Raw genomic sequence first — 20,401 nt, 5'->3', positions numbered from 1 at the left:
AATTAAATAAACCAATTTTTGTTGGAATGAGTATCCTTGATTTGTCAAAATATACCATGTACGATTTTTATTATAATCATTTGAAAAATGTGTATGGTAGCAACGTTGAGCTAGAATTAACGGACACAGATTCATTTTTAGTATCATGTACAACACCGGACATTTTCCAAGATATGTTGGCCTATTCACATTTGTTTGACACTTCAGATTTCCCTAAAGATCATTATATAGTGACTTCAACAAAAAAGTAATGGGAAAAATGAAAAGTGAAACAAATGAGAAATGTATTAGTGAATATTGCGGTTTGCGATCGAAAATGTATGCATTTAAGTGTGATGATATAGATGAGAAAAGAGCCAAAGGGATATCAAAAGCGGTTGTTAAAAAATCATTGACTCTTAATGATTATAAACATGTATTATTTAATAATTCTCAAATGCACTCAACAATGCATTCATTAAGAAGTCATAACCATAAAATTTATCTGGAAACAATCAGCAAAGTAGGATTATCTAGTTTTGATGACAAAAGATTTTTATTAGAAGATGGAATTAAATCATATGCTTATGGACATTATAAGATACAAGACATATAATTTCTATGTTTTATACCAAATTACATCTAATTTCATGTGATGTTATCTACTGCTCTACTGTTGAAATGTAACCTAAAATAAATAAAAAAATAAATAAAAATGTATGATCTTTGTTAAACAAATTGTTTGAATTCAATTATAATCAACTTTATTTGTATTTGCATTGTATTGTACTTATAAGAAAATAAATATTAAAATCTTGTCTGATATTTTATTTATTGATACAACATACCGGAATGGTATAAAATAGCTCGTCAGACATGTCCTCAACTTATAATTCTCAATTTGGTCTTTTTAAATTTTAAAGTATTGTATTAATGGAATGAAATAGTTATACACAAAAATAAATAATAAAAAACATTCACGTTTTCATTACAATAAGATCGAACACATCTTAACATTTCTGTAGGGTTGATTTAATGAAATGTTAACGATACATCATACCTTTAAGGTATGAGGTTATTTGATAAAGAAATTGTGTGAATCCTTTACCGATTTCATAAAAATAGTGAAACTCAAAAGAAGCTAAGAGAGGACAAAACTGTTATATCTTCAAAACCTACTTTTGGTGGTCAAAATAAAAGATTATTTAGCAAGTTGTTTGAAAAACTTTCATGTCATTGTAAGGTTCAACGGAGGTGTCCATAATGATAAACAGAGTCCAGTGAATCGAGCGCTGGCATTTGACAATGGTTTAATAAGTGATTTATTGTGATAGCTCACCACAATGGAAGAGCTTTAGTCACCCTGAATGATAAACTAGATATATGATAACGACAATCTCGTCTTTTGAGCCATCAGCAGCTCATTTAACTGTCTTCACTTTTAAGTTATTACAATGGGTACGTTGGAGAGTAATTGGGTGGCTATTAGATATGGTGTTGTTGTACGAATTGACACTAAACGGTCAGGCTTTAGTCAATTTCTTGAAATCACTTTCGATCACGCGATGGCTGGGTTCTGATGAACTTTTGTTTGTCAATGACCTGTTATCTTACATATAAAAGAATCCGTTTGATCACATAAAAAGATGGTGGAGGTTATGATAAGTCCATCGTCTGATGAGGGAAAACAAGACCATTAAATAGATCCTAGGTCGATGACCCTATGTTAGAAACGTTGGATGAGTTGTCCTTTGACATACAATACACTGATGTGATTAGTGTGACAATGCTATTGTTTATATCCCTTCTATTGAAATGAATACTGTTAATCAATGGAGACCCAGTTAAACAATGACCCTTTGTCTTGGATTTCAAACAATGGTTAAACATGGCCGCTAACGCGGGAAACCGTCAAATACGTTGATTTTCATCCCTGTAACATAATCAAACTGTTCATTATAATGTATTTTAGGGTGAGGAATCACGTGACTTTAGGGGGTTCCCACATGGGTCCACGGGTCTTAATGAAATGTAAACAAACACATTAAGTGACGTGAATTTCTAAAAAACATCTTTGACAGAAAGCATATGAAAAAAATCTTAGACTATCCTATTTTCTGTTTCTGCACTTGTGAAATATTTGAGATGTGCTTGTATTTTAATTATGCAATCCTTGGCCAAAAATTCAGCATTGCTTCGTTCTACAAAAATCCGTTGTTTCAAATCAGTTGTAGGCAACATATAGCACATATGACTCCTGTACGATGATTTGACGTTCATTAATCCAAATTAGGGAGGGAAAATTATTTAAAAAGGCTTACACAAGGCAAGAATTTATTTGAAACAGATATACAATATCACCTTTATAAACTGTATAAATTCCTTAATATATAAACACATCATATAGGTACAATGCGACGTGACTTGACTTACTAAACTTCTATTTATTGTATTTATGTTTAAAATTCAATTACTAATAACTAATTGATATTCTCTAACTTTCACTTCCTGTTTCTTAATGTATTTTTATGACTATATTTCTAAGACTTCATACCCACTTATTGTTGGCATTTTACAATTGTTATTTACTGAATAGGTCTTAAAGATTGAGACACGTATTTCAATCGACTTGCATTTAATTTCTCTTTGATTTGTATGGACCGTGAACACAATACATGTTTTATGTAGGTAAACGAAGTACTTTCTGATTATGATAAACCTTTGAAACATTTGAAATAATATGTAATAATGTTTTATATAAGCATATACAAAATATTATTTATCCTTCTGAATATAGAGGTAGTACAAATCAAACATAACAACAAAGCAAATATGTCCTCTAAGCAAAACAGACACCTACATGATCGCACCTATTAGTCTACGCTTTGTAACGTATTCTCAAAGTATATAGTTTAATCGTGTATGATACATAACATCATATGAAATGAGTGGTGAAACATACAAAAAGCACGTCTATGTACAACCAAGTAGGCTTAGGCTAGTATTTATAAGTAATTTTAAGTATATTCCTTACTGAAGTCGATTTCTACAACTTAAAGAGTTTCAACATAAATTTGGTTTTTCAATAAAGAACAGCAAAATAAAGTATTTCAGAAACTATTAAGCAATAAGGAAAAATACAAGTTAGGAAATGACTAAAGATGCTTATGAAAAGCCATGTACTACTGTCCCTTTTTGTCTACATTGAAATGAAAACCAAATAAGTGTCATATTCTATAACGCTGATATATACTAAATATTGAAAAAGTATATAGCTCATTGTCATCAAAAGGGCTTGCTCATTGTCATCAAAAGGGCTTCAACGCAATAGATTTGCTTTAAAACTCAACTCAACTCCGTATTTAATGCATGATGATATATATACAAAACTATAATTTGTACAGTGTCCCCGTAGATGTGAGAGAAGTACGTTGTTTGGCAGATACTTCGGAAGCGTTACCATTCGATGATGTTCCAGATTTTACAGCCCGTGACATGCGTTCAGATGATGACTTGGATTTGCCTGTGATTGAGTTTGATTTCGTCAGAATTACAGTTTTGTGTGACTTATGGATTGTGTCCTTTTCACCAGTCTGTCCTGTATGTATTGGAGTTTGCGATGTCATTCTCGTTGTATGCGTGCCAGATTGTTCTGGAACATAGCTCTTGTTAGACTCTTTTTTAAATGATGGCTTGTTCTTCTCAAGACCTCCGGGTTTCTCAGGCTGTTTTCGTGTATCAGGTTTAGCTTCAACATGCTTGTCAATGTTCGTAGGTTTCGGTTCTGAATCCGTTGAAGTTGCTCTGCCTTGTGCCACGCCTTTACACAGAATGTTTCCCTTTTCGTGCAGGTATAACACAGGCCATACTACAAAATCCACGTACTGTCCATTAACCATGTATGCTTTATAGACGTTCGTCTGAAACCTCTCACCACCTGTGTTTACGTTACTATCAATATATAATGGCGGGTCTTGCACTACCATGAGCCAGCATATTTTCACACATCGCTCCACATATTGTACTATATTCGCATGATTCCGTTCTTCTTTATTGAAGGTTCTTTGTATGACGGGTTGTACTTCCTATAATAAATTGTGGAAACATGATGAAGAACTAAATTTATAATAAACAGGTAAAACTAATGAAATGAAAATAGTAGATCACAACATTTGAAAATCACTTCACGTTTCCTTACTTTTAAGACTTCTTCCAGGTGACTTGAATACTCTTTCTTTCTTTCATCTTTCATTTTTTTCACGATTTGTAACGAAGACTGCTTGTTCTATGATCAAAGAGATATGAAAATGTGTTTTTTATCTTAAATATCAAAAATTGGAATAGAATGAAGGTTAACAATATAAATAATATATATTCTTAGTTTTCTAAAACTGCAATAATACTCTGAAATTAAAATGTCTATATGCTTATAACCATTTAGCTTAACATCTAAAGTAACGTACCAAGCTAAACTTTTCAATTGAAACTCTCAGACCCTTCAAGTCGTTTTCCGCCTTTTTCTTGCAAAATGTATACACATTCTGAAATAGTATACATGTAAACGTTAAACTCATACGCCGTCGTTTGTGACTTTTCGAATAAGTCCAATAAACCGATTTACTCCAAAACTGTGTTTTATCTGTCTGTTCAAACGCTGTAGCTAGGACCTTTATATAAACGATGAATTGACAGAAACGAAGACAAGGCTATAATGTCGGCCTTTAGATTGGATCCCCCGAGACACTGAACAAGATTTGTTAATTCACGTGTCTCTGTAGTTTTAAATGCCTTTAAACTGATATTGCAATTAATGGTATAAAGTTGAAAACTACAGGCTTAACTCAAGTAGGATATACCAAAGCTAAAACATACTCATTCTGATAATATTATACATAGGTATAAATAGTGATTAACTTATTTCAAGCGTTCATGGTTGTTAAACAGATATATGCTGCTCTAGTGTAAAAAAGAACAAAACACTCACAACCAATACATCCAGTAACATTCGTATTGTCTCGTCTTCTGAGTGCTTGTTCTTAATCACTTCAAATGCGTTAGTCCACTCGTTGTCATAAAGCTCCGAGTAAAACTCAGCCAGTTTCGTCGGCCTATTGGAGTCGCTCAAATCTGCGATGTCGGGGTTATTGTCCGTCAGCTTTGCCGACATAGCAGCGCTCAGCCTAAGAAAGGTTGAAACATGTTGCGTTTTGTACAAGCTACCATTTCGAAGCGTAATAAATTATGTGTAGTAAGGAGTCTTTTCTTCTAAGTTGACATACTGAGACTCATGTACACTGATGTTTAACAATATCCCACACGTAATTGTAACTCAATGTTGTAAGGGTAAACATCAAACCTTCGTGTTCGTACCTTGTAAGTAAGTTTTGTTTTTCTCTCTCAAGGTCTTCCAGTTTTGATTTGAACGTAGTGTTAACCTTTTCTGCATCGTTCAGTTTTCTTAAAAATAGATGACTTGAAATAGGACACTGTATGTTATAAGTTGTATGAAATGACATTTTACCTGAATAGGATGAGAACTAGTTAATTTAACATTTAAAAGGATATTCCATTCAATGGTATTTATTTCTGTTTTTAATTTACTGATATTTGAATGGATTAACATTAACAATAAGCATCAGCAACCTTTGTATTTCCTTATAGTGTGTGCTCATGTCTTGTCCTTCCTGTTGTAAGCTGTTTCAATAAACAAATGAAAATCCCATATTATTTGAAAAAATAACAATTATCACGTACAAATATATTCTCACTAACGTTGGAAGTAGAATTTCAACATTTTGGACATCATCATTAACTGCGGTATAAAGAAACAATTGAATTTACACAAATAAAAAAGGAAACATACCTTTGTAATTGTTTTGTGGTACTATCCAACTTCTCTTTCGTTCGTTTAAGTTCGTCTTTGACAATGCTACTGTAAAGATTGCTGAATATCTATTAACATATAAGATAAGTTTCATTAAAATTATTACACATGCGATGATGCGACACAACTTCAGTTCTAGTATATTTTAATGATATATTTCGATTTTTACGTCATCCATGCCGAGGAGAGCCGACAGCATGAAAAGGCTCGTGTGTCAAGTATATATATATATATATCAAATGACATTGAAATAATATAACGTATTTAGAAATGAATGTTAAGCGAACTGTACTGAATGTTCATGTTCTCTTACTTCTCCCACAGCACGGGGTTCAAGTTGCTGCAAGCATTTCATATACATAAAATATAATATGATGACCTAAACTTTAGAATAAACAAGTTACCTCGATGGCGGTGTTGATTTTAACCAAATGTTCAACGGTTGAGCAAACTTTCTAGAAGCCCGCTACTCAATGCTTGCTATCAAATATATTTCTTCCAACCATTGCAGTTTGTGCGATAATTTTTCTTTAGAAAAGATTGGTAGAGAATAACTAGACAATGCTATATGCCAACGCTCTCAGCTCTCAAGTCTGATACAAAATAACATTTTCAAAGTGATTTTGCTATTTTAGCGCAATGGAATGGAACTTTGTTACCAATGATGAAAAGGATCAATGCCGCCATGTTTCTGCATAGACGACGCACTACGGACGACGGACACATTGTCAACCCCTTAGCTCACCTTTAGCATTAATTGTTTAAGTGCAATTAATGTACCAATATGTACATAATAATGTTCGTAATGGTTATTCAATGAAACAAACAAAAACAAACATGTTAAAAACTGTGTATCAAAATTGTCTAAGAAATAAGAAATAATAAGATGAAAACGTGTACTTGTTTTCCTTTTCTTTATCGGCCTCATGTGACTTTTCTTTCTTTAAATCGTCTATTTCTTTCTTTAATCCATCTGATTGTTTTTGCAATCTGTACAGAAACACACGCAGTTAAATATCAGATATAACAATTAACATAGTAGGCAACTGAAACAGTGTGGTAGTTTCGTAAAACGGATAATAGAAGACACTGGAGGTCATTTTTTGAATTATCCGTCCCGTATGTTGTTATTAATCTTATTTTATTGTCTGTTGGTTTTATTCTTAACAGTATCATTTATCTTATGGCTTCTTTATTGCTATGGTTCCTGTTATAAACTGTTTCATTAAACAAATTAAAAATCGCACTTGACTTGAAAAAGAAAGATTATCACGTACAAGAATATTAAAACTAAAGGTGAAAAAAACATTTACATCATGATGGACATAATCCTTAATCGCGACAAAAGAAAACATTTACATAAATGAAAAGGAAACCTACGTTTGCAATTCCCTTGTCTGACTGTCCAATTCCTTTTTCTTTTGATCGAGTTCTTCTTCGACTTTGATCCTGTAAAAATTGCTGATCAGTCATTGAAATATTTATTAAACGAAGCATAGCCATATGTGAATAGTAGCACGTGGGATGTTGCAACACTTCTTGTATATTGTTGATGAGTTAAAGGTTTTGATTCCTACGTCATCCATGCAGAGGTGGGCCGACAGCATGAATTAGCTTGTGTATCAAGTGACAGTATCATACATGTATCTATAAAAATGACAGTGAATTAATATATACAACCTGAAAGGAGTATTACGCAAATGTCAATACAATTGAAGATTTTAAGACTCCAATCTGTACTGAATATTCAGTGTCCTCTAATTACTTCAGCTACAGCCAGGAATAAACGTAGTTTCAAGCACTCCTCATATATAAAACTTACCATGATATCACTAAATAGCTAATTACAATCATTAACGATAATCGATTTTGAACACAAAATACCAGTTAAAGAATATTCGTAGATAACCACTATTTTATATACCAAATATATGTCAACTTTAACCAGTGCAGTTCATGAGAAGCTTTTCCTTAATATAAGGCTTTAATATAAAGTAACTCCAATGGCAGACTTGGTGTTAACCACAATGTCAACAGTTAAACAAACTTCATAAAGGACCGCTTTACAATAATGATGTAAACCAAAAATGTTACCTCTGGCCATTGAAGTGTATGAGACGTGCTTTCCTATGTTAATATAAAACACCTGTCCCCTATGGTGGGGTTAGTTTTAACCCGAGGGTCACCATTTAGACACGATTTGTAGGGGCCCACATAACAGTGCTAAATACCAATGATCTCAGTTATAGGTTCATAATAAGAACATTTTGTCAAGTGTATTTCAGCTATGTGGCCACTAATGCGCAACCGTATTCGAACAATAAATTAGCAGTACCAATACTAACATGTGTCTTGATTAATAACGCACTACGGGCGATGGGCACAGCGTAATCGCTTCATGCTCAAGTTTGCTAAAAAGTGTTGCCGTTAGTATTCAATGTAAAAATGCAATGATTGAACCTAAATAATGGTTATCTAAATAAATGAAAATAACAAAACCAGACGCGTTTTGGAACTGTAAATGAAAATTGTCTAAGAAACAATAAGATGAAAACGTGTACCTGTTTGTCTTTTCAGCATCGGCCGCATGTTTGCTTTCTTCATTGTGTTTCCTTAGATCATCTATTTCTCTTTGCAATCTGCACAGGAAAGCACACAATGCAGTATACCATGCATCAAATAGGAATCAGCAGTCGCTTTTCTATGCAATACAACACTTAAAGTAGAAGGCAACAGTTAGTGTTGTAGTTTGGAAGTGGGGAAGGAAACGAGAAGGCACTGTATACTTTTGGCATTATCTGCATCTGAATAATTATGTTATTATGGTAATCTTTCAGTTGAAAGGCCACTGTTTTGCAAATGTATAATATTGTTGACCGGTTTTATTAAAATCAGTATTGGACATCCTATTGACTATTTTTTTTGCAGTTGTCAGTAGAACACGTATGACCACACGTCGTCCTTCGCCGAATTGGCCTATACTGTATTTATGCTTATACTTATTTATTGTGTTCTTGGTATTGAAAGGAGGACACCTATACCGTGCACTAGACCACCTTTAGGTATTCTACCTTTGTATTGTATCATCCCTTTCTGTCAGATCTGCCGGTGGGCGAACCATATCAGCATGAAATTGGTTCATGTGTACAGGATAACATATTAGTGCCAATAAGTACCAACTGCGAACAATGTATTACAATGTATTATTGCAGTATATGTAATCCGAATGTATTAATAACAGGAACAAGACACATATGTATATTCCTACCACTGAGCCTCATATTAGATGTTTAGATTTAAGTTCAACACTATGAAATCCATACACAAAATATAATATTGATCCAAATGTTCAAATAAAGTAGTATGAATCATATTACCTCTCATGTATAATGCCATTACCTCCCTCGGTTAAGGGTTGCTTAGGTGCTTTTTTGCTCTTTTTCTTATATTTTTCCAGCCCTTTCGTCTGTTCCTGTTTGGGTTTTTCAGTTTTCATCGGAGCATGTTGATCTCGTGACTGAGGACGCTGGTAGCTTTCTTGTCTGGGGTTTTCATTAACCTCATTCTGCCAATCACTATGTTTTATTGGCATTGGCTGTCTTGTTTGAACATTTACTCGAGCCTGTTCATTATTCGAACTTGCGGCTTTACTGCTAGTGGATGTAGAAGCACCTTTTGACTTGTGGGATTTTTCATCACCACTTTGATATTCTTTATGTTCATTGCCACAACACTGATTTCCCATGATCTATGTCAGCATTCCTTTCGTAAGATGATCATGAAAATGAATGCAAATCGAAAGTAAATTATAATTCGTGTTCAACCAAACACTTGTGCAAACTAATACATATGTTTATTTTATTTCCGACAATTGCAAGCAAATACCAATCATTGTTTTAATAAGTTGAAGCCGATAAGTTCAGTATTAATACAAAAAAAGAACAGATATTTACCTGTGTGGCCATACTCAACAAGGAAGTAAATTAATTCCATGAATCGCGCACAGTGAATGACGTTAAAACCTACCTAGAGGCGAACTTATTTCGTCGTTTTATGTAAATATTAGCTTAGACTTTATGAACCGTAAAGATTACTTTCTACATTACACCGGTTTAATCGCTCCCAAACGCATACGAAAGTTTATACTTCAAAACGGTCATGTATTTTATTCATGGCTCAATGAATAAAATCTCCATTTCATTCAACTTTAGGGCATGCACAATGCTAAAAAATCAAACTTAGAAATCTTTGTTTGAGAAGCGATAAATTAAACGCTCCGTATTAATATCTCTTGCTCCCTTGAGCTATAAAAAAGAAAGTTTTGAAAACAAATCGATCTTCGTGTTATTGTGCACTCTAGCGGATGTAGAAGGGGACGCATCCGGCGCGCGCCCCCTTTAAACTCGTCTACTTTTACTTCTTCGATATGGGAGAAGTAAAGTTATAAAATATGCTCATAATGCACCATTTCCGATTACAAATTGTTAAGTTTTTTATTAAGGGAGTAACCCCAAATCCCCATGCAAACAGTTTGTGCTATATACTTTCGGTTCAAATGATTTGGCCCCTAAGTTAGCCCCCTCCCCACCCTGACTTCAGTTCCTGGATCCGCCCCTGGTTCAAGATTGTAAGTATATACTTACAAAAATTACTTTATTGCATAATCATGCAGTGGCCAGGGCGCATTAATGAAGTGACTAAAAAAATTATGAGTACTATGTTATCAACAGGTGGGGGTCATGATTATTCTAGGTTGTGAGTCTAATGAAACTCCGAAAACTTGGACATACCTTTGCCACACGATGACATGGTGTTTTGGGCTATAGCCGATTTAAAGAGTCTTTCAGCTACGGCGAGTACATAAGGGTGAGGAATTCCGCCGGTAAAACCTCAGTAATCTGGTCCGCTTCGGGGTGCCAGGCGGAACTTCTGTCATATCTTGCGTGAAATCACAAACTTTGTTAAAAGTATTTCGACTAGGCCCTAATTTTCATACCACATACTCATCTTTAAGCGGAAAGACTAGGGGCCTAAATGTATACAGCTACTAACACAAAACTAACTCATATCCTTTAAATCTACCAATTTGACCCATTGTGCTGTTCATTTGAAACAGATCTTGCATGTTACATGCCGCGCCTAAGCCGTCGGTCCCAGAGCAGTCAGTTCACCGTTCTAAGATAATATTCAAAACCCACACAGACTCATCATACTCGTCAGACTCATGTCTGGTCAATGCTCGTCATCTCCTCCCCCTTAAGTCTTATTGCTTGATATGCAACACTTAATCTACAAGTGATTGTAATTCCCGCAGACTACATTACATTGTGTAAACTAACCACTTGATGGACCAGTCACTTTTTATATTGACCGCTTTACTTGATCAAAATCAATAAAGGCTGACTGCTGATTTAATTAAATAAATGTATCTGAAAACTTGAGATAAGCTGCCTACCCAGTGGACAAAATATAATGTTGACCCCTATGTGTGATCATTTTTTAGGCTAATTAGGTTCCAAGACCTGATTTTTAACAAAGATGGAGGGTCTGCAGCGCTTAAAGTTTTGATTTTAACAAAAAAAAAATAATTAAAACTAAAACCAATCACGACACATACATTTCAGTTTTAAAAAAACTCATCTTTACATAATGCCATATTAATAAATGCTGCGACTTATCTCCAAAAAGTTCATGAATTAATTTCAAACCCAGAATATCCTATGTTGGCTAAGAAAATGAATTATTAGTTCCATCATCATTAAAATGAGTAGATGCGGCAGTGCCCGAGAAGCTTAATATATAATTTGGCCATATCAATACAGTCGAACCCCGTTTGCTCGAACTCGCTTAGCTCGAATTCCTCGTTGGCTCGAACTGGATGTGAAGGGCCGATTTCTATATAATAAAGGTAAGCATTCCCGCATGCTCGAATTTTCCGAGGCACGAGTTATTTTCGCCGGTGGAGTTCGAGCCAACGAGGTTCGACTGTACACTCTTTATACAGTGTACATGTATGATACATGTGATTTAATATTTGTTAATTTTCTTGAAGTTAATGCTTTATCTCTTAATTTAAAACGATATAGATTCATCAAAGCGTTATAAAACTATATAGAAAGTTTATTGTTCAAATTTTGCAATTTACTTAAAGCCTTTATATTCGATATAGATCTTATATTTGTAATATATCATAGTGGTTTTGAGCTCTACTGCGCAGGTTTTGAAAATGTTTCGATGCTTGAATTATTAAAAGAGGATTCAATGTTTAACCCTTTGAGAGAATTTCAGAAAGGAAACATTAGTGACGTTATCAATTTTTCGTGATCGGTATGTCACGCGAAGGTGGCACTCAACTTATTGTTGTCCGGTTAGCGCAGTGGTTAGCGCACTCGCTTCTCACCAAGGCGACCCCGGTTCGATTCCTGGCCTGGGCGCATGTGAGTTTGGTTAGTGGTCACCAAGCCGGACAAGTGGGTTTTCTCCGGGGCCCGGTTTCCCCACACAACACATGACCACACTCTCGCGCAACATTGTGCCAACGAGAGTGACTTAGTATAAGCTGTCATAGCTTTCTTCACAATCGTTGTAATATATATATAATGTTTAAACTAACTTATTGTTGACTTGTGAAAGACAGATGATGCAGCTATTAACAGGTGACGGGGAGCCGTAATCCTAATTATTGTGATTGGAATTAATGTTTTTGTCCCATAAGTACAAAAAATATATGAAAGCGAAAGTAGTTCAATGTTCAAATTATACAGTTTATATAAAACTTTTATATTTGAGATGTTTTTTGCGGCATGTGATTGTTTTGAGCTATACTGCACATAAACTACTCAGATTTTAAAAATGTTTTAAAAAATGTTATTCGCATATATAGTTCAAGCTGCATTGTTTGTATGTTATATTCATGTATTACTAAGTATTATTTTAAGCAATGTTTAGAGCTTGATTGCTAAGTATGTCGGTTGGACATTATACCTTGTCAATTGGACAATAAGAACCATTAGACAAATTTACGTATCAGCAAGTCAACATTGTAATCTGACTTGATAGAACAACAACATGACGTCTTTTTAACATGTCGGCTAGATATGACAATATGATAGGTAAGCATTTCATTTCAACATAATAACATGTAAGTAAGACATAATGGCATAACAGTTATTATACATAATAACATGTTTGTTAGACATAATAGCCTCGGTCATTATTCGGTCATTTGGTACTTGTGTGCGGTATTGTGTGGTAAGTGGGTTTGTTAGCTTGTTTATTCTCGCACTCGGGCAAGGCCCATCCGGCGAGTGCTCTGTTAAGAGTGTTAGTCAATTAAGGTTTTTGTAGGATAGTGCACATACATAATTTCACGTTGGTTAGAGCTACCCTGGTTCTATAACGAACAACAGAGTATTGCACTGTCACACGGAACTCCGATTTCACGTCCCTCCCGCACCACGATAAGCCCTTTTTAGTCGTACGGCGAATAATCAAACCTTCGCCACATGTGTGTTCCTAAACGTATTTTTCAACAACTGATTTAAACAACTTACTGAACAAACCGGATCAACTTATTTGTATTAACATTTTCACAACACGAATTTACTTTTGTGCAGGGCTGTGTCATGTTATCGAATACGTTATGGTTACATTCAACCAATGTTTTGTTATAAGGAACGGTTTTTCTTCTAATGTTTTTTTAATGTTTAGTTCAAAAGTGGAATTTCAATCACATCTAAAGGGTTGGGGTCGTGAAACACTAAAATCCGTTTTATTTAGCGGGCAAATCGGTCAATTCTTTATACAGGTATATTCCCCATACTTAGCCTTTAAAGGGGAAGTCATTGTCAAGAGCCAATACTTCTTGTGAATTTGCGTTTGTCTACCTTATTTAGATATCCAACCTTGAGTATAATATCTTTATCAAAATATGAGAATGATTTGAACTTATCAATGTTATCGCATTTGTACAGTTTAAACAAGTAAAATGAAGTCAAAATCATTCGCAACGATAACCCGAATGTACTCCACTTTTTATTTCCTTCATATCGTGTTATTATCTTAATGTTTCCAAACCTTAACGTGTGTTCTTCATGTATAAATGTTCATAGTCTGATGAATTATTGTGCATTTTCATGTCATTTCATTTCCAGATTTCCCATGGAAATTGTAAAGTTAGCAAGGTTTGTGTTTGAAGAGAAGCTGCTATTGATTAACTAACAAGTCTTCCGCACATCTGGTCGAGCTTCATGCGGTGTCCTAAACACCTGAACATAAAACTGTGAACCGAGTTTCACAGTATCCGTTTGTCGTTCACAATGCTGTTCTCAACTGAAAACGACGACTTACAATTCTCATATGTGAATATTCTGCAGATTGATTGAACAAAATGATTTCGAAATGCAATCAGTCCATTATATTTTTCTGTACATATCGACAATAGTTTAATGTCTATGAAGAACATTCTAAGTAAACACATATGGAATATTATGGTTGAACAATTTACGTATGGGCTTATTGAAGTTAAGGTTAGACGTCTGAGTACATTTAATACTAAATGTCTATTACAACATAGACTAAAACAAGTTTGTCTTTAAACTTCAGGAAGCAAGAATTCTTCCCAAAAAGATTAGCGCCTTTTAACATGACTCGAACTTTGTCCAATCATGAGGTCCGACCACAGCGCGGCCATACACATGCCAGGAATAATAATCCAAATGCCGTTTGGAATGAGTACGAGCAAAACTTCTTCAAGTAGCGTATTCCCACCTCGGTAATCTTTGCCACCCGCCAGTTCGTAAAACATAGCAATGTAAAGGACAGTCTTCCAGAAGGTCATAACGGACACGGTGAAAGCCAACAACTGTGTTGCTCTTGCACGTTGGTAATGCTGAAAAGGGACAGTATAATTGTGATAGGTACATTGTGTTCTTAGTATTAAAAGGCGACATGTATTCGTTTCGATGCTTCATTTATACGCAAACTAATTTGAAAATTATTTAGTACCATAGTTCTTACATTGTCAATCATAAAACTTACGTAAAACAGAGTAATGATGTTCAATATAACTTCTGCATAATTCATTCTGAAACGAAAAGCATACAGTATATCAGTAATAGTATTAGTTTGTAAACTTCAAGTTTTCAAAAATTTGCTGTTAAATTTCCACATTTTTTTTAAAAAGATATACAAATTATTTATAGTATGTCCTATTTTATAATTGATACATTTTAATACAATAATTATTTAAGAAATTCACATGTGCTTCGTACAAACTTTGCGTGAAGACGTAGGAATCAGTCACGTCCCCGTATCTCTGATCCGTGTAAATGTAGTATCTATCTGAAAAACATAAAAAACGTTACAACAACAACAACAACACTAACAACAACAACAACAACAACAACAACAACTTTTAATGCATTCAGGCAATCATGCCTATAGCATACATAGCAGTACAAACAAGATCTGTCACAGTACGTGACAAATGCCCCCGACTGTGACATTGGACTATGAACAAGGTCAGTACATGGAAAGTTAAAGATCAAACAATGACCTTTGATGTATGCATGCGGATCTTGCATACGAAACAAAATCTTTATATGCCAAACACATATTCCATTGTGAATTACACCTATGTGTGACCTTGACCTTAGAGGGAGGGACACGGGTCATGAACGCGACACGTCCTCTTGATATGTCGAACACATGTGGCAAGTTATTTTAAAATATGTCCATACAAGAGAAAGTTACAGCCCGGACACGACAACCTATACTCTATATCCTTATATGCAGCATTCCATTGAGAATAAACACCTAAGTGTGACCTTGACCTTAGAGGGAGGGACACGGGTCTTGCACGCGACAGGTCGTCTTGGTATGTCGAACGCATGTGGCAAGTAATTTTAAAATATGTCCATAATAGTGAGAGTTGCAGCCCGGACACGATAACCTATACTCTATGTCCTTATATGCAGCATTTAATTGTGACTAAAGACCTAAGTGTGACCTTGACCTTAGAGGTAGGCCCACGGGTCTTGCACGCGACATGTCATCTTTGTATGTCGACCACATGTGGCAAGTTATTCTAAAATCTGTTCGTACAAGGAAAAGTTACAGCCCGGACACGACAACCTATATTCTATTCCCTTAAATGCAGCATTTTGTTGTGAATGATCACTAAGTTTGACCTTTGACCTTAAGGGTAGGGACACGAGTCTTGCACACGACACGTCGTCTTGGTATGTCGAATACAAGTTATTTTAAAATTTGTCCATACAAGATAAAGTTACAGCCCGGACACGAGTTATTGAGCCGGACCCACGGACGGACGGACGGTCGGACAGTACGATTTTAACATGCCCACCTTCGGGGGCATAACAAATGGACTTTACCATGTGGTGAGTTTGGTAAACAATTTTGTGTATAAATGTCAAAACTGGTAAAGATAACATACATCTAATAAAAATTTCAAATTGAAACTCTTCAATTGAATGCTTTAGCCTTTGTACAATACATATTTTGAGGGTTCAAATCAATCCTGAAGCATATTTTTCTCTTCTTTGTTTTATTAGCTTACATTTTTTTGCAGAAGTTTATGATGTATTTTCAATAAAAAGTAATTGAAAACGTTTATACACGTTAATATTAACTTCTTTGAAGTTTCCATACTTGCAGGCACGGCCTTTTTCAGCATAATGTTCCCAAAATGTTAAAGTTATTATCAGCAAAGAATAGTTCGTGAGTATTTATAGAACTTGTTGATTTTGACTTAAAAAAATCCATTATTTAATTCGCGGTCAAAATAGAATGTTAAAAGTGTAATACCATATGGATATTGCAGAACAGTTTGAATGTATTTGTCGATGATATGATGAATGATGTATTATTTCTATAAGCAAGTTTTTTTTGTTTCTTTTATAACAAAATGTTGGAAAAAAATGTCTCTCGTTTAAATGAAAAATTCTGAAATGGGGGTAGAGCATTTTAAGATTAAATAAAATTGTTATTTGTCGGTAATTTTTTGTTAACTTTTGTTTTTGGATTAAGGAAATGATACACATTAAGAAATTATCAAGCTGATCATAGTTTGAAATGACGACCATAATGGTCTTACAACCTAGAAAAGAAGTATTCATTCTTTACTTGAGCCTACTTATCACCTGGCCAGCAGAATTGAATAAAAATGAATCATTGCCTTAGTTTATTTTCTTTTAAATGAAATGGAAATGCAGCAACTCTATGGGTTTTCGAACGTTTTCTTCTTCAAGAGAATGTAACACAAAGATCCTTTAACTGTGAATCGAATTTTGAACCAAGAAAGTTTATACAATGCTGAATGACTCAAAAATACCAATAGTCTTCTTACAGGGGAAGAAGAACTTGTGCAGCCAGCCGCCGGGCAGTGTATGTGGCCGGAACACTACAAAGCTGGCGTCGATTGTACAGATGATGGCCGTAATGTAGAACCACACCACCATCCAGCCTGGCATCCGGTTTGTTGATCGCGCATTCGCCATTTTCGGCCCTTAAATATATGAGTGCTTATTTCATAAAACATAGGGATATTAATGTGTCCTGTTTTCCTTTCAGTAATAAGCCTTAAGTTACTACGAGATACGAAATAGTCATTGTATTTATTTCAGAATAGTTCATACAGTTTTAATGTTCATATATAAAGCAACAATTGGTGTTAATCAACTGGGAACATTTATGAATATCTGAAAACATTTGATTTCTTCTGTCAGGGCCCGCTTCACTCAACATTTTCGTTAATTAAAATTGTATTAACAATGAAAAGATAAATGCAACTGTTACCGTGCTAAACCTTTTACTCCCATAAAGCCAAGGTAAACATAGGCGAAATATTAAATTCCATTGATGGAATGCTGCTTTAAAAACGTCGACATAAGGGGGTCATAGCATGAAAAAAACCTTGCACTGACAACCCTTGAATGACATGTACTTATTACGGATAATAATTTGAAATACTATTAGGTAAATTAACGTGTTTTCTTTCTTAACTTGACATGATGCTCTTAAGGTAATTATTTGTGTCTACTTTGTAGAATTGCTCTGCCATTAGATAGCGCAGATGCATAGAGATAATGCCCTTTGCGTTTAATAGCGAAAACATTCAAGGTTCTACTTGTTAAAAGTGGTCAAGGAGGTCAAGATCGACCGTTTAAAGTTCATACATGGTTTCGTTTATCGCCTCTAGCGTTAATACACAGACATGTTAATATTTACATTTAATTTAACGTTAAGATGTATGCTTTCGTCATAAATGCATAATACAGTGTGTTTAATGAGATTCATAATGCAAAAGAAAAAGGCTTAAACATTACAACATAAAGTGGAGTAAAATCCTCAAAACATCCAAAAAATTTAATCTTCAAAATCATATTATAATCATATTCACAATAAAACAACTTAAGCGCAAATGAACTTCTTCTTAAGATTTACTAACATGCATGCGAAACTCAATGTGCCTCGTTTGCACAATTTAAATGTTATTTAAAGTACATTAAGTCAGCTTACCTCGCTGTATTTCACTAAAGCCTATGCACTATTAAGTCATTCAAGTTTATTTGCTCACAATTGTATATCGCTCGATGTAACCCGACCCGTTCGTGATAACCGTTCATTGACCTCCGTATTAACAAATAGAATAGCTCGTTACAGCGAAGATAGGAAAAGCTAAATGTAGAGTACATTAAAATACTACGATTCACGCGCTGTAATTTCATTTACCCCGTCAATATATCAATACTTTTGTCATGTTAAGATTCCTTTCATTGTATTTTCAAGCTGGTGCTTTACAATAAATTAAAATAAAAAGCAAACTGCCATAAAATGATGGACGCAGTAGGCAGCAGTTTGATTTTTATTGACATTTTCTAAATTCCGTTAATGCTGGCTTAAGTAGAATTTTCCTCCCAAAAAACGAAAATATGCAAATAATTTTAAAGTACAGTTTTAAGTACAGTACTTAAAACTTGACTGAAACGGGCCTAGACAAACGAAAGAGAATATTATACATGTATCAATACATTTTCAAGATTGTTTATCCTTTATCGGGGCTATCAGGTATCAGTAAGTATACATTTATTAACGTTATATGAACTTTATTCAAATATTATCACAACAAAATTTTAGCCTCGCAATATAAATATAGTTGGCCCCATGGATCTGCAAGTCACCAAGTTTTAACGCTTATCAATGGCTGCTTTTGTGAAAAAAAACTGTTTTACATACTAAAATACAATAAAATGAAATAAATTTAAATGTAAAAATGCGGATATAGCATGCATGTATACATTATATATATATATATATATATATTTCTGTAACATAATATGTATATACAATTAAAAAAAACAGAACTTCTATGTATTATGCTATAAGATTGTATTGTAAGGATAATTTCGTAATATATGTATAATAATAAACATTAACATAACGCGCGCCAGACCCCATAAAATCGTCCAAGTTTATTACTTATAATTTCAATATAGTAGAAAAGAAGTAATTCAATACATGTACCTCCAAAATGCACCATTTTGGACAAGAAATTGTAAAATAAATCGTGATGGAGTACCCCCCAAACCTCCCTGCAAACACTTTCAACCAATTAAATTTTGCGCAGGTCAAAAGGTTAACTCCCCTAAGATACGCCTCCTGTGACGACAATCCTGGAACCATTTCAGAAGATGCGCTCTGGCCAGACTTCATAAATGGACAAAATAAACGTCAGGTGGTATTCAACAAACTTAGACATCAAACCCCAGCCTTGATATTAACAATGTCTGTGTGTTCAACAAGCCTGCATTTTGAGCGCATTTTATTACACATTTTTTCTCCGATATTTACATCAAAAGTAAATCTGGACGATTAGAGAGTGTCGGGTGTGTGTTGGGGGGGGGGGGGGGGGGAGGGGCGAGGGCCGGATGCTCCGAGCTGAATCCGCTAGCGGATTGAAGTGAAGGCGACATCAAATCGAACAAATGTGAGAAAGAAGTGAAATGTAAATAAATGTATTATGCCTCATGAAAAGCGGCCATTCTTTACGATTTTAGACAGTTTTTAGAGGCAATTAATTACATGGAAGGCACAAAAATACAACAAACTATGTACCTTTATACATTAAGAAACATTACATTATCGCACAAAAACCTGTTTACGATGTTTACAGGATCCAAATCGATATGCTTAGAACAGTAGCATGAAAATCTTGTGATAAGGAGATCTTAAATCTTCAATATAAACAGCAGAATTCGAGAACTTGCATAACAATGTCGCCTCAAATATGCATATATTAATTTTTTGTTTGCTGTTTTTTTTTAAATAACAATATGATTGTTAAATACAGATATTGGGAATGTTGAGTACTTAGCATAACGCAGAACAAATGCTTTGTCATCTATATGCGTAAACTAAGGTATTTGGATCATTGGCGAAACAATATATTACAACCCTCCATCTTATACCTTTTTTACCTTAAATAAAAGAAGTTAGTTTAACCTTAAGAATTGGGGA

The 20,401-nt window shown here is 34.4% G+C and overlaps 2 protein-coding genes across 3 annotated transcripts; both read right to left on the bottom strand.

Annotated features, from left to right (window-relative positions):
• Positions 1-2,296: 2,296 nt before the first annotated feature.
• On the bottom strand, positions 2,297-10,015 carry LOC128228881 (myosin-11-like). Of its 2 annotated transcripts, none has more exons than XM_052940423.1 (12): positions 9,817-10,015; positions 9,241-9,625; positions 8,425-8,502; positions 7,244-7,312; positions 6,764-6,853; positions 5,843-5,908; positions 5,623-5,673; positions 5,350-5,436; positions 4,964-5,159; positions 4,443-4,520; positions 4,178-4,264; positions 2,297-4,064 (listed from the first exon to the last, which is right to left on the bottom strand). In XM_052940423.1, the coding sequence occupies exons 2-12, from the start codon at positions 9,606-9,608 to the stop codon at positions 3,369-3,371; spliced, it is 1,866 nt and encodes a 621-aa protein (XP_052796383.1). In that variant the 5' UTR covers positions 9,609-9,625; positions 9,817-10,015; the 3' UTR covers positions 2,297-3,368. The 2 variants fall into 2 exon arrangements, with proteins under 2 accessions (XP_052796383.1, XP_052796382.1); XM_052940422.1 differs by having other exon boundaries at positions 5,843-5,911; positions 9,817-10,012.
• Positions 10,016-13,884: 3,869 nt separating this feature from the next.
• LOC128229058 (uncharacterized) lies at positions 13,885-18,487 on the bottom strand. Its single transcript, XM_052940705.1, has 5 exons — positions 18,404-18,487; positions 17,232-17,390; positions 15,136-15,205; positions 14,903-14,948; positions 13,885-14,753 (listed from the first exon to the last, which is right to left on the bottom strand). Exons 2-5 carry the CDS (start codon positions 17,380-17,382, stop codon positions 14,493-14,495), a joined length of 528 nt encoding a protein of 175 aa, XP_052796665.1. The 5' UTR covers positions 17,383-17,390; positions 18,404-18,487; the 3' UTR covers positions 13,885-14,492.
• Between the last annotated feature and the right edge of the window lie 1,914 nt (positions 18,488-20,401).

Source organism: Mya arenaria, chromosome 3 (genome assembly GCF_026914265.1).
Source record: "Mya arenaria isolate MELC-2E11 chromosome 3, ASM2691426v1".
Lineage (NCBI taxonomy): Eukaryota > Metazoa > Mollusca > Bivalvia > Myida > Myidae > Mya > Mya arenaria.
Note: the sequence above shows the minus strand (reverse complement) of the source record. Positions and strands in the feature narration are given on the sequence as shown.